At 50.4% G+C, this 15,181-nt stretch overlaps 1 protein-coding gene across 1 annotated transcript in view; it reads left to right on the forward strand.

Annotated features, from left to right (window-relative positions):
• SEZ6 (seizure related 6 homolog) overlaps positions 1-15,181 on the forward strand; it is a gene marked incomplete at its 3' end in the record, with an annotated part of 48,765 nt that overhangs the window by 15,090 nt on the left and 18,494 nt on the right. Inside the window, exons 3-11 of the mRNA XM_081314393.1 lie at positions 1,596-1,781; positions 1,880-2,048; positions 3,514-3,680; positions 4,050-4,244; positions 5,706-5,844; positions 8,963-9,159; positions 10,464-10,658; positions 12,545-12,736; positions 13,318-13,515. Coding sequence (XP_081170519.1) covers positions 1,596-1,781; positions 1,880-2,048; positions 3,514-3,680; positions 4,050-4,244; positions 5,706-5,844; positions 8,963-9,159; positions 10,464-10,658; positions 12,545-12,736; positions 13,318-13,515 — 1,638 coding nt within the window. The remainder of the gene's footprint in view (positions 1-1,595; positions 1,782-1,879; positions 2,049-3,513; positions 3,681-4,049; positions 4,245-5,705; positions 5,845-8,962; positions 9,160-10,463; positions 10,659-12,544; positions 12,737-13,317; positions 13,516-15,181) is intronic.

Genomic DNA, 15,181 nt, shown 5'->3' on the forward strand with positions numbered 1-15,181 from the left:
GGGGGGGGCATTTTTTTCTGAAAAAGAGTCTCCCGCCATCACCGGCAAGCCGGGCCAATGGAGAGGCAGAATCCGAGGGGCTGCTGTGGTTGTTAAGGCAATGAGGCCCTGCAAATGGCACCAGGAGAATGGGCAAAAATGACGCTATCGGGGATTGCAGGTTCAAACGGGAAAATTGCAGGAAATCCGTGGCGGCAGGCAGCAGATAAATCTCTCGACAGGCAGCAACTGTACAGGGCTACCTGTGGAGTTACGGGTAGTCCTCGACTTAGTAACCGTTCAAAGTCACAGCGGCCCGGGAAAAAGTGACATGGAGTCACTTGTCACATGATTGTTCCAGCCTCCCCGTGTCACCTGAACCAAATTTGGACGTTTGGGCGACTGGCTGGCATTTACGACGGTCGCGGTGTCCTGGGGTCACGTGATTCCCCCCCTTTTGCGACCTTCTGACAGGCAACAGGGAAGCCAAATTCGCTTAACAACAACCGGGTTGCCGACTTAACAACTGCCGTGATTCACTTAACGGCTGTGGTAAGAAAGGACGTAAAATGGGGCGAAACTCACCTTAACAACTCTCTTGCTGAGCAGCGGACTTTGTGGGCTCGATTCTGGTCCTAACTCAAGGACTACCTGTATCGGATTTGCAGGCAGGAGGCCCGGGGTTCAAGCCTTGGCCTCTGCAACTTGGGTTGGTCAGGCAGTCCTGGAATAGACGCCTGCTGCCTCTGGTGTGGCAGAGAGCAAGGGATATGGAAGAGCGCGATTGCCCAGGACGATGGGCAGGGAGGTTGCTTTAGCGCCTTTAGCGTTCAGGACTGAACGTAAGGGCTGTCCCTCCAGGCAAGCACAACTCAGGAAAGAGGCCTGGCTTCAAAGAGGATGTTTTACTGAGAGAAAGTGATGGCAGAACAAAAAGTCGGAATCTGAAGTTCCCGCGCAAAAGCGCGAAGCTAAAAGTCCCGTTCTTCAGCCCCACCCCCATAACCCCCCCCCGGTCCATCAGGAGCCAATCCGCTGGCGTGAAGGTCTTACGAGCCGGAAAGGTGATAACCGGCGTGCGCCTGGGGCTCTCGTCAGCTGGCAGGAGTGGAAACAAAGGGCCCCGAAGGAATCCCCTCCTCCCAACTTCCCATGTACCGTATTTTCCGGTGTATAAGACGACTTTTCAACCCATGAAAATCACCTCAAAAGTTGGGGGGTCGTCTTATACACCCAGTCCTCTTATACGCTGGAAAATACGGTAAATGGATCAAAGTGAAAGTAGAAAGAAAGGCTAAGAGTACAGGAACATCCTCAATCCATGCCCCCAGTGTGCTCCCCCTCCCCTCTCCTATGGCAGCGTTCCAAAGGGAACTGACATTAACCCTGAGCCAGCGGCCCCCAACCTTTCGGGCACCAGGGACCAGTTCGTGGAGAGAGGTTTTTCCACGGACCGGAGGGTGCGTGGTTTTGTGTGCTGCCTGCATCTCGCGGATGGGGCTTCGCTTGTTTGTGCGGCCCGGTTTCTGACATGCTGTGGACCGGTGCTGGTCCTCGACCTGGGGATCGGGGACCCCTGCAGCAAGCCACCGTCTGTATCTCTCCTCTGTGTCCAGCGTACTTGCTGAGCTGTGCCTTCCCGGCGCGGCCTGCGTACGGCGAGGTCTCCGTCAGCAGCACGCACCCAGGAGGCCAAGCGTGCTTCTCCTGCGTGGTCGGGTACCAGCTGGTGGGGAAGCCCTGCCTGGCATGCCTCAATGCCACCCATCCCTTCTGGAGCCGCCAGGAGCCCACCTGCATCGGTGAGTCAGCCAGGGGTGGGGCAGCAGAGCAGGGAAGGGGGCGCCACGCCAGGGGTGGACCCCCAACTCGCGTTGCCCGCTCTGTGCTCTTCTTGCAGCGGCGTGCGGAGGGGTGATGCAGAACGCCACCACGGGGCGCGTCGTGTCGCCAGGCTTCCCGGACAGCTACAGCAATAACCTCACCTGCCACTGGGTGTTGGAGGCGCCCCCTGGGCAGCGGTTGCACCTGCATTTCGAGAAGGTCTCCTTGGCAGAGGATGACGACAGGTGAGTCCTCAGCAGATGGGAGGGCAAGGGATGGGGGAGTGAGGTATTTTGTTGAGACCAGTGAGGTTCCCCCCCCCAAAAAAGAGAATGTTTTGCTAGTATCTTGGTTGCTTCCTCACCACAGCCCTTTGGGGTGAAAGAGAGTGCACCTTGCTAGCTGGGGGATTCTGGGAGTGGAAGCCCACCCCTCTTAAAGCAGGTGGCTGGGGAATTCTGGGAATGGAAGCCCACCCCTCTTAAAGCAGGCTGGCTGGGGGATTCTGGGAGTGGAAGTCCACCCGTCTTTTGGTTTGCCGGTTAAGAAACTCTGCTTTGAAGTTTTGCAATCAAATTAAAAAAAAACAGGCCTTCATTCGAAGAAAAAAAAAGTTCAAGACTCTATGGGTGATTGAGCCAATCTTACAGCATGCTGGCAAGGGGATTCTGGGAGATGAAGTCCACCCCTCTTAAAGCATGCTGGCTGGGGGATTCTGGGAGTGAAAGTCCACCCCTCTTAAAGCAGGCTGGCTGGGGGATTCTGGAAGCCCACCCCTCTTAAAGCATGCTGGCTGGGGGATTCTGGGAGTGGAAGCCCACCCCTCTTAAAGCATGGCTGGTTGGGGAATTCTGGGAATGGAAGCCCACCCCTCTTAAAGCATGCTGGCTGGGGGATTCTGGGAGCTGAACTCCATCCTTCTGAAATCTGCCAAGGTCAAGAAACCTTGTTCTAGAGGAGTGGGATTGCCAGTCTACAACATGGGGGTTCCCTGGTCAAGACCCCCCCCACAGGGCTCCTCTTTTTGCCCCCTGCTGTACCCGCCCCCCAATAAACAACTTTCATCCTACTCAGACTGATCCTCCCAGCACTTGATTGAGATGTCCAGAGAGGGTAAAATAACCCAGATTTTACCCACTGCCATATACAGATAGTCCTTGACTTACGTTGACTTAAGCTTGTGATCGTTGGAAGTTACAAAAGCACTAAAAAATAATAATAACTTACCACCTTTTCACACACTTATGACCGTTGCAGCATCCCCGTGGTCACGTGATTAAAATTTGGATGCTTGGCAACTGGCGATGGACTTGTGACGCTTGCAACTTCCCGGGTTCAAGTGATCCCCCTTTGGTGACCTTCTGACACGCCAAGTCAATGGGGAATCCAGATTCACTTAACAACCACGTGACAAACTTAACAACTGCAGCGATTCACTTAGTAACGGCGGCAAGAAAGATCGTAAAATTTGAGGCGGGGGGAGTCACATAAATGTCTGGCTTAGCAACGGAAACTGGGGGTTCAAATGCAGTCGTAAGTCGAGGTCTACCTTTAATCAAACTCTGCCGTGTTTTTACTGCACTGCAAGACACGCTAAGCCAGGGGCAATCCCCCGAGTGGGTGGGTCCCCGTTTTGGACCCTCTCTGCTTCCCCCAAATCCCGGAGTCCTCGAGACCCTCAGAAATGAGATCTGCCCCTCTTTGTTGCAGGCTTATCATCCGCAACGGCAACAACATTGAGGCGCCTCCGGTGTACGACTCGTATGAAGTCGAGTATCTGCCCATCGAGGGGCTGGTCAGCACCAGCCGTGGTTTCTTCATCGAGTTTTCCACGGATAGCGGTGGCGTGGCCGCCGGCGTGGCCCTACGCTATGAGGGTGAGCGGCCAAGAAGAGTTGGGGTCCCCCCCCCGAGGCCTTGCCAATCTATTGCAGGGGGTTGGACTAGAACAGGGGTCGGCAACCTCGGCTCTTTTATGACTCGTGGACTTCAACTCCCAGAATTCCTGAGCCAGCACAGCTGGCTCAGGAATTCTGGGAGTTGAAGTCCACGAGTCATAAAAGAGCCGAGGTTGCCGACCCCTGGACTAGAAGAACTCCATGGTCCCTTCCAACTCCGTTAAACCTGTTACCCTTCCCAGCTTCAACTCTGTGGGCTGAGGCTGATGGGAAGTGTAGTCCAGGGGCCAGTCCTGCTGAAGGAATCAGACCAAGGCCTTCTTCGCCCTACTCTGCCTTCCTTTGCAGCCTTCCGGCCCGGCCACTGCTACGAGCCCTTTGTCAAGTACGGGAACTTCACCTCCAGCAACGGCAGCTACAAAGTGGGCACCACGGTGGAGTTTGCCTGTGAGGCTGGCTACACCCTGGAGCAAGGCTCGGTCATCATTGAGTGCGTGGATCCCGCCAACCCCCAGTGGAACGAGACGGAGCCGGCCTGCCGAGGTGAGGGATGGGGAGGGGCACGGCTGGAGAAAGGCCGACCGTCCTGGCTTGCCAGGTGCCAAAGGCCAGCGGATCCATTGCTACTACTCATGCCTAGGCAGGGGAGACTTCCCAACTGGTGGTCAGCCCCTGCTTGGCGTTAGAGAGGTGTCAGTGGAATTCAAGGGTGGCTGGACTGACTTAGTTCACTTGTGGCTACGTAGGGATTCTAGGCTGATGCCTCTTTTGACTCCGCCCCCAGGTTCTGCCACTCCTTCTCCTCCTACAGGTCTTTCCTTCTCATCCTTTTCACTTTCACATTTTTCCTTCCTCCCTCCCTCCCTCCCTCCTTCCCATTCCTGTCTTAACAAAGGGGAACGAAGGAAGGAAGGAGGGAGAGAGGGAGGGAGGGAGGAGGGAAGGAAGGAAGGTAGGTAGGAAAGAGGGAGGGAAGGAAGGAAGGAGAGAGGGAGGGAGGACGGTAGGAAGGAAGGAAAGAGGGAAGGAAGGAGGGAGGGATGGAGAGGGGAGGGAGGGAAGGAAGGAGGGATGGGGAGGGAGGGAAGGAAGGAAGGAGGGAGGGAGGGGGGAGGGAGGGAAGGAAGGAGGGGGAGGAAAGAAGGAAGAAAGAAAGAAAAGAAAAGAAAAGAAGAGAAAGATAGAAAGAAAGAAAGGAAGAAAGAGAAAGAAAGAAAGAAAGAAAGAAAGAAAGAAAAAGAAAAAAAGAAAGAAAGAAAGAAAGAAAGAAAGAAAGAAAGAAAGAAAGAAAGAAAGAAAGAAAGAAAGAAAGAAAGAAAGAAAGGAAGGAAGGAAGGAAGGAAGGAAGGAAGGAAGGAAGGAAGGAAGGATAAGGAAGGAAGGAAGGAAGGGAAGAGGAAGGGAAGGAAGGAAAGAAGGAAGGAAGGAGGGAGGGAGGAGGGTAGGAAGGAAGGAAGGTAGGAAAGACGGAGGGAGGGAGGGAGGGATGGAGGGGGGAGGGAGGGAAGGAAGGAAGGAGGGAAGGAAGGAGGGAGGGGGAGGGAGGGAAGGCAGGAAGGAGGGACGGAGGAAAGAAGGAAGAAAGAAAGAAAAGAGAAAAGAGGAGAAGGAAAGAAGGAAGGAGGGAGGGAGGGAGGAGGGTAGGAAGGAAGGAAGGTAGGAAAGAGGGAGGGATGGAGCGGGAGGGAGAGAAGGAGGGAAGGAAGGAGGGAGGGGGAGGGAGGGAAGGAAGGAAGGAGGGATAGAGGAAAGAAGGAAGAAAGAAAGAAAAGAGAAAAGAAGGGAAAGAAAAGAAAGAAAGAAAGAAAGAAAGAAAAAGAAAGAAAGAAAGAGAAAGAAAGAAAGAAAGAAAGAAAGGAAAGAAAGAAAGAAAGAAAGAAAGAAAGAAAGAAAGAAAGAAAGAAAGAAAGAAAGAAAGGGAAGGAAGGAAGCAAAAACCCAGCGCTGGCAATGCCGGTGACCCAGCCCACGTGTGTGACCTGTTTCTCACCTGTGTCCCAACAGCCGTGTGCAGTGGGGAGATCACGGATGCGTCCGGAGTGGTTTTATCCCCCAACTGGCCCGAGCCGTATGGAAAAGGGCAGGACTGCATCTGGGGGGTCCACGTGGAAGAGGACAAACGCATCTTGCTGGACATACGTGTGTGAGTGGACGGCTTCTCCCACCCCCTCTTTCGCACCCGGACCAGGCTCTCGTGAAGGCGGGCAGACCAAGAGCAGGGCAACCCAGGGCCCTCCTGCAAGTCAATCCTCGATTTACGATGACACTTGAATCCAGAATTCCTCTCGCTAAGCAAGGCTGCGCCTCATTTTACGACCTTTTTGGCCAGGGTTGCTAAGCAAACCACAACCGTTGTTAAGTGAATCATGCAGTCATTGAGTGAATCTGGCCTCCACCACTGACTCCGCTTGTTGGAAGCCGACTGGGAAGGTTGTTAAAAACGGTGATCATGTGACCCAGGACGTAACTACAGGTAATCCTTGGCTTACAATTGTTCGTTTAATGACCGTTCAAAGTTACAACGGCACCGAAAAAAGCAACTTAGGAGCTATTTTCACAGTTACGACCTTTGCAGCGTTCCCACGATCATGTCATCAAACTTCGGACACTTGGCAACTGACTCGTATTTATGACGGTCACGGCCTCCTGACACCCCCCCCTTTCGTGACTTTCCCACCAGCGAAGTCAATGGGGGAAGATAGATTCACTTAACAACCGAGTTGCTAACTTCATAACTGCAGTGATTCACTTAACAACGGTGGCATGCAAGGTCGTAAAATGGGGCAAAACTCACTGAACGACCGTCTTGCTTACCAACAGAAATTCTGCCCTCTGCTGTGATTTTTCAGCCGAGGACTATTTATCTATATACCGGTTGCCCAATGCTCAAATTTTCATCCTGGCGATGCTGCCTTAAGTCCCTTTTTCCCAGCACTGTTTGAACTGTAAATGGTCAGTAAACGAACGACTGTAAGTCAAGTAAGTCCTTGGAGTTGCGCACAGAAGTAGCACAGGAGGTAGCATTTCTACGTACAGCTTTTCGGAAAAGTGCAGAGAAGAGTAAGTAAGATGATCAAAGGCCGGGAGATCCAAACATACGAAGAACGGCTGCAGGACTTGGGTTTGGCTAGTCTAGAGAAAAGAAGGATTGTGGGAAGGGGGACAGGATAGAATTATTCCAGTATTTGGGGGCAGGGGCTGCGGCAGAGAAGAGGGGGGGTCAACCTGTTCCCCAAAGTGCCAGAAGCGGAGGACAAGAAGCAACGGATCGAAAGTAATCAAGGAGGGAAGCAACCTGCAACTAAGGAGGAATGTGTTAGCTGGAAAAGAGGCTTTCAGAGTACTGATTTCTTTTCCCTGCCCACAACTGTGTGTGTGTGTGTTTGTGTGTGTGTGTGTGTGTGTGTATGTGTCTTGGGGTTTTCGTGCAGACGTTTCATGACCTGACTAGGGTAACATCATCAGTGCTAGAAGGAGTTTGCAGAGTGAAGGAGGAGGAGGAGGAGGAGGAGGTATGTCCAGTTTAATGAATAGAAGGACATGATGGCAGCCTTCCAGTATCTCAGGGGCTGCCCCAAAGAAGAGGGAGTCAAGCTATTCTCCAAAGCACCTGAAGGCCGGAGAAGAAGCAACGGATGGAGAAACTAATCCAGGAGAGAAGCAACCTGGAACTAAGGAGAAATTTCCTGACAGTGAGGACAGTTAACCAGTGGAACTCCTTGCCACCAGAAGTTGTGGGCGCTCCATCACAAACCTTAAGCCTAATCCCAACCCACACTGGAAGTTTTTAAGAAGAGATTGGACAACCATTGGTCTGGAATGGTATAGGGTCTCCTGCTTGAGCGGGGGGCTGGACTAGAAGACCTCTAAGGTCCCCTCCAACTCTTTCTGTTATTCTGTTAACTAAGACGATTAAAGGCCTGGAGACTAAAGCTTATGAAGGATGGTTGCAGGATTTGGGAAGGGCCAGTCTGGAGAAAAGAAGGACTAGGGGGGACACGATAGGAGTATTCCACTATTTGAGGGGCTGCCCCAAAGAAGAGGGGGGGTCAACTTATTTTCCAAAGCGCCTGAAGGCAGGACAAGGAACAACAGATGGAAACTGATCAAGGAGAGAAGCAACCTGGAATTAAGGAGAAACTTCCTGACAGTTAGAACAATTAACCAGTGGAACAGCTTGCCACCAGACATTGTGGGTGCTCCAACACTGGAGGTTGCCAAGAAGAGACTGGACAGCCATTTGTCTGAAATCGTGTAGGGTCTCCTACTTGAGCAGGGGTTGGACTAGATGACCTCCAAGGTCCCTTCCAACTCTGTTATTCTCTTAAAAACCCTTGATTGATGGTCAGGCCATGCTTGCCAACTCTTCCAGGAAGCAGGAAAAGAACCTGAAAAGAAAGCCTGGCACTCCTCCCCCCCCCTCACAAACACACGTGTGGATTGCGGGGGGGGGGGGGCTGGCTGGCTCCTGGGATTTCAGAGAGGGAAGAAAGGGATTGAGTTGCATTTGAAGGGGCGTTTTATCTGCCTCTGCAGTTCTGGAAATTTGTCATCCCTCCAGATTCCCCCGTTGTCATTTGCATGACAATAGAAGGCATCTTAAGAGTGAAGGTTGTTTACACAAATGTGAGTGAGAAACCCACATTGTGTGTTTGGCGCCTTGTGCAACCAAGGGAGGGGGAGGGGCACGTGGCAACGCCCAAGCAGGAGGACAAATTAAGAATTTGCTTTCTTGGGGACAAGGAGAAAATGAGAGAAAAGTAAACTTTTAAACAGAATAGAATAGAATAGAATAGAATAGAATAGAATAATATTAGAATAGAATAATATTAGAATAGAATAGAATAGAATAGAATAGAATAGAATAGAATAGAATAGAATAGAATAGAATAGAATAGAATAGAATAGAATAGAATAGAATAGAATAGAATAGGAAGGGACCTTGGAGGTCTTCTAGTCCAACCCCCTGCTCAGACAGGAAACCCTACACCGCTTCAGACAAACGGTTGTCCAGACTCCTTAAAAACTATTCCAGTGTTGGAGTCTTCACAACCTCTGGAGGCAAGGAGTTCCACTGGTTAATTGTTCTAACTGGAGGCCAGACTGGGAAGAACAGAGAATCAAACCCAATTTTCAACCAAATTATCAGCTTCCCTGTCCCCGTAGTTTGCTTCTGCGCTGCTATGAATTTGGCAGAGGGCTCCTTTGTTGACGCAGCCCTTTCTTTTCCCCCCGTCGAACCCCCCTGCTTGTCCTTAAAGGTTGCGTCTGGGCAAAGGGGACACGCTGACCTTCTACGACGGGGACGACCTGACGGCCCGCATCCTGGGTCAGTATTCCGGCTCCCACCGGCATTTCCAGCTCTTCACCTCCATGGCCGATGTCACCATCCAGTTCCAGTCGGATCCGGGAAGCAGCTCCGTCGGTTACCGGCAGGGTTTCATCATCCATTTTGCCGGTAAGCGGAGTAGCTGCCTTCTCTTGAGACACATCCACCACCCCACCACCCCCGAAAGGCTTTCTCGGCTGAGCTTCCGACATTGGGGGGAGGAGGGCAGTGTTGCGATTACAAATGGAGCCCCAAAATTTCTGTCGCTAAGCGAGACAGTCGTAACGTGAGTTTCCCCCCCACTTTACGACTTCTCTTGCCTCCGTTGGTAAGAGAGCCCCTGCAGTTGTGAAGTGAGTCACACGGTCGCTATGCGAAGCTGGCCTCCGCCCATTGACTTGGCTTGCCGGAAGGTCACGTGACACACACCCTCGGGACACTGCAGCCGTCATAAGTACAAGCCAGTTGCCAAGTGTCCGAATTCTGATCATGTGACGCCAGTTGCCAAGTGTCCGAATTCTGATCATGTGACCCCGGGGAGGTTGCGACGGTGGCTAAGTGTGAAAAACAATCCTAAATCACTTTTTTCAGTGCTGCCGTAACTTCGGACGGTCAATAAACAAATGGTCATAATTCTTAATTCTATTCTATTCTATTCTAATTTATTTCTATTCTATTCTTTTTTATATTCTACTCTATTTTCTATTCTATTCTATTCTAATTTCTATTCTATTCTATATTCCAATATTTATTCTATTCTATTCTGTTCTGTTCTATTTCTATTTCTATTCTATTATCATTACTCTACTTCTATTTCTATTATCATTAATTCTATTATTCTATTCTATTCTATTCTATTCTATTCTATTCTATTCTATTCTGTTCTGTTCTATTCTATTCTATTCTATTCTATTCTATTCTATTCTATTCTATTCTATTCTATTCTAATTTCTATTCTATTCTATTCTATTTATTTCTAATTCTATTCTATCCTATTCTGTAATTCTATCCTATTCTGTAATTCTATCCTATTCTGTAATTCTATCCTATTCTATTCTATTCTATTCTATTCTATTCTATTCTATTCTATTCTATTCTATTCTATTCTATTCTATTCTATTCTATTATTCTATTCTCTGTTCTATTCCATTCCGTAATTCTATTCTATTCTTAATTCTATTCTATTCTATTCTTTTTTATATTCTATTCTATTTTTTTCTGTTCTGTTCTTTTCTATTCTATTCTACTCTTTTTTATGTATCTGCGGAGATACGGTGGGTGCAACCAAGGGCGACTGACAGCCTCCCCCCATTTGCAGACTTCCCATTGAGTTGGGTGTGGGTTAAAAGAGCCTCTCCTCACCCCCCCTGAATCAGCTTCCAAGGCATCCCTTGCCAGCCCCCCATGCATGTTTCTGTCTTCTTCCTTGGCAGAGGTTCCCCGCAACGACACGTGCCCGGAGCTGCCGGAAATTCCCAACGGCTGGAAGACCACCTCGCACCCTGAGCTGATCCACGGGGCCGTGGTGACCTACCACTGCTACCCTGGCTACGAGCTGGTGGGCACGGAGCTCCTGATGTGCCACTGGGACCTGGTGTGGAGCGGGGACCTGCCCTCCTGCCAGAGAGGTGAGGGGAGAGGGAGGAAGATCTGGGGCTGGGAGGAGGAGGAGGAAGATCCTGCATGCGTGTAACGTGTCATGAGTACCCCAGAAAAAGCTCCCACGTTTTAAAACATCTGTAAGGGATGCTGAGTCCACCTTTAGATGTTGATTGACAGCTGCTTTCCAGGAACTGAGAGCAAGGCTGTCCAACCTTGGCTGCTTTAAGACTTGTGGACTTCAACTCCCAGAATTCCCCAGGAAGAGGGGGGACCCCAATAGCAGAAGGTTTTGGGGAGGGGGTGGACCCCAATACTCAGTGCATCCAGCTGGGGGGTCACATTTCCTAAAAGCTGCTCTATTGTGGTGGTAAGAAGCACTTCGGACTTTATTCTGGGTGTGCCAAGAGCTCCCCCAGCTGGTCGACGAGAGGATCGCGGCCCCAAATATTACGAAACCCATTTTATGACCGTCGGGAGTTACGTCCAGGATGGGCAGGCTCTGTTGCTGTTGTAACCTGAGGACTATCTGTACCCCTTCATTGTTTTTCCTGTCTCTCTCAGTGCAACGGTTCATTTACTGACCGTTCAAAGGTATAACGGCCCTGAAAAAAGTAACTTAGGACCTTTTTTTCGGACTTCACGACCGTTGCAGTCATGCGACCGTGGTCCAGGATCAAAATTCAGAAACTTGGCCACTGACTCAGATTTATGACGGTTACAGTGTCCCGGGGTCAGGTGGTCCCCTTTTACAACCTCCTGACAAGCGAAGTCAGCGGGGGAAAGCCAGATTCATTTAATGACCATGTGACTAACTCAGCAATTCACTTAACCATGGTGTTAAGAAAGGTCGTAAAATGGGGCAAAACTCACTTAACAACCGTCGCGCTTAGCAACAGAAATTGTGGGCTCCGTTGTAGTTGTAACTTGAGGACTACCTGAATTTATGACAGTTGCAGAGTCCCAAGGACAGGTGGTACTACTACTACTGCTACTACTACTACTACTACTACTAATAATAATAATAATAATGATGATGATGATGATGATGATGATGATGATGATGATGGTGATGTTGGAAGGGACCTTGGAGGTCATCTAGTCCAACCCCCTACTCAGGCTGGAAAGATCCGCTTAACAACCATGTTCCTCACTTAACAACTGCAGCGATTCACTTAACGGTGGTAAGAAAGGTCGTAAAATGGGACAAAGCTCCCTTAACGGCTGTCTCGCTTAGCACGGCTCAGTTGTGGTCGTACGTCCTACCTGTGTATGTGTGTGTGTGTGTCTGTGTGTGTGTGTGTGTGTGTGTATAATTCCACGTCCCGTTGATTATTGTCGTAAGTGGAGGACGACTTGTAAAAGATAGGGTGTGGGTGTGTTTGTGTAGCCCTTTCTGTGTCCTGCGCAAACAACTGCTGAGTGTAGACCCCCCCCTCCCCAAAATAGACAAAGGCTGCCCACTTCGCCCGGGGTTCTTCCCCAGCTTTGCCTGTCGATTCCTCCTTTGTCACTTAACAACCGCGGCAAGAAAGGTCATAAAATGGGGCAAGACTCACTTAACAACTGTCTCGCTTAGTGACGGAAATTTGGGGGCTCCTTTGTGTCGTAAGCGGAGGACACCCTGCATTGTCTGAGCAACTGCAGGGACTCACCAACGGGGGTGAGGAAGGCCGTAAAAGGAGGCAACATTCACTTTTACGACCTTCCTTGCCCCCGTCGGTAAGTGAGTCCCTGCAGTTGCTCACTTAGTGACAGGGTCGTTAAGTCAATCCGGCTTTCCCCAGTGACCGTGCTCGTCAGAAGGACGCCAAAGTGGATCCCCTGTCCCGGGGACATGGCGACCGTCATAACTAGGAGTTGGTTGCCAAGGGTCCGGAATTCTGAGCACCCTCGTTGTCTTTGTCTCTCACAGTGACCGCCTGTCCGGACCCCGGAGATGTGGAGCACAGCCGGCGCGTGGTGTCCACCAGCAAGTTCCCGGTGGGCTCCACCATCCAGTTCCTCTGCGACGGGGGCTTCGTCCTGGCCGGCGCTGCGGAGATCACCTGCCACGACCGGCCGGCCGGGGGTCCGAAGTGGAGTGACCGCCTGCCCAAATGCATCCGTAAGGCTTCCATCTAGACGCAGGAGTAGGCAACCTTGGCTCTTTTATGACTCCTGGACTTCAACTCCCAGAATTCCTCAGCCAGACACGCTGGCTGAGGAATTCTGGGAGTTGAAGTCCACAAGTCATAAAAGGACCAAGTTTGAAGAGTCCTGCTTCTGGACTTCAACTTCCAGAATTCTTCAGCCAGCGTGCCTGGCTGAGGAATTCTGGGAGTTGAAATCCACAAGTCATCAAAGGGCCAAGTTGGAAGACACCCCCCCTTGTGGACTTCCACTCCCAGAATTCCACAGCCAGCGTGCCTGGCTGAGGAATTCTGGGAGTTGAAGTCCACAAGTCATCAAAGGGCCAGGTTTGAAGACCCCTGACTTACCTTAATGACTTGAAGATCTGTGGACCAACTCCCAGCATTCCTCAGCCAGCACAGGAATTCTGGGAGTTGAAGTCCACCCATCTCCGAGTTGCAAGGAGGAGAAACACTGTTTTAAATGCCCAGGGACAGACTAGAAATGTAAAAAACCAACGGGTAGAATCGGACGGGCAAGGAAAGGAGTTCGAATCCTGTCCTTCTCTTCTTCCAGCCGAGGTCTACGAACCCTGCCGCAACCCGGGTGGACCCGAACACGGCGCTCAGCACCCGGAAAAACGGCTCCACCAATCTGGGAGCACCCTGCGCTTCACCTGTGCCGCCGGCTACCTGCTGCTGGGCAACGCTGTCGTCCGATGCCTGCCTGGGCACCCCTCACACTGGAGCGGCCCTCCTCCGCTTTGCAAAACTGGTCAGTCTCTGGGGTGGCGTGGTGGGTCAAGGATGGGGGTCAGCTGTCCGTGTGAAGAGGAGACAGGCCGCCAGCTGCGGTGTCCTTTGCACAGAGTAGGCAGATCCCACTTACTAGAGGTAGTCCCCAACTTATGGCAGTTCGTTTAGTGACCTTTCAGAGTTACAGCGGCACTGGGAAAAAAAGGGACTTATGACCGTTTTTCGCATTTAACGACCGTTGCGGCATCTCCATGATCATGGGATCAAAATTCAGATGCTTAGCAACCGACTTGTATTTATGATGGTCGCAGCATCCTGGGGGGGTGGGGGGGTTGGGGTGGTCATGTGATCCTGCTTTTGCGACCTTCGGACAAGCAAAGTCAACGGGGAAGCCGGATTCACTTAACAGCTGTGAGACTCACTTAACGACTGCTGTGATTCGCTTACCAGAAAAATGGTCAAACGGAGCAAATTCTCACTTAACGAATGCTTCACTTAGCGACATCAATACCGGGCTCAGTTGCGGTGGTAACTATCTGTGTTTGTTTTTTAATTGATTTAATTTAATTTAATTTAATTTGTTTAATTTTATTTATTTAGTTGGTAGATTTGGATTTAGATTTTAGATTTTATTAGATTTATATACCGCCCTTTCCCCGTAGGACTCAGGGCGGTTTACAAGGTGTTTAAAACATCAGTACAAAAATTAAAAAAACAATTAAAAATGATTAAATTCAGTCCCTGAAGTAGAAATATAAAAACCCCAATTAAAACTCTCAGCCTGGGCCGGAAAGCTCAAAGAGCCAGGTCTTCAGGTCCCGGCGAAATGAACGAAGGTCGGGGGCAGTCCTAAGCTCCACGGGCAGCTGGTTCCAGAGGGCAGGCGCCCCCACAGAGAAGGCCCTCTCTCTGGGAGTCACCCGCCGGCAATCCTTCACCGGCGGTACCCTAAGAAGGCCCTCCCTGTGGGAGCGCACAGGACGATGGGAAGTTGACGCTGGCAGCAGGTGCTCCCTAAGATAATCCAGGCCCAAGCCATTCAGGGCTTTATAGGTCATCACCAGCACCTTGAATCTCACCCGGAGGGCAACCGGAAGCCAAAGCAGCTCGCGGAGTAGAGGCGTTACATGGGAGTATCGGGAAACTCCCATCACAACTCGCGCGGCTGCATTCTGCACCAGCTGGAGCCTCCGAGTGGTCCTCAAGGGCAGCCCCATGTAGAGAGCGTTGCAGTAGTCTAACCGGGAGGTCACGAACGCATGAGTGACTGTGCGTAGGGCATCTCGGTCCAGATAGCGTAGAGATAGATAGATAGATAGATAGATAGATAGATAGATAGATAGATAGATAGATAGATAGATAGATAGATAGATAGATAGATAGATGATAGATAGATAGATAGATAGATAGATAGATAGATAGATAGATAGATAGATAGATAGATAGATAGACAGACAGACAGACAGACAGACAGACAGACAGATATTGATGGATGGATGGATGGATGGATGGATGGATGGATGGATGGTAGATAGATAGATAGATAGATAGATAGATAGATAGATAGATAGATAGATAGATAGATAGAGATAGATAGATAGATAGATAGATAGATAGATAGATAGATAGATAGATAGATAGATAGATAGATAGATAGATATACCGACAAAGCTGACTGGGGAATT

This window comes from Vipera berus (genome assembly GCF_964194415.1).
Source record: "Vipera berus genome assembly, chromosome: 1".
Taxonomy (NCBI): Eukaryota; Metazoa; Chordata; class Lepidosauria; order Squamata; family Viperidae; genus Vipera; species Vipera berus.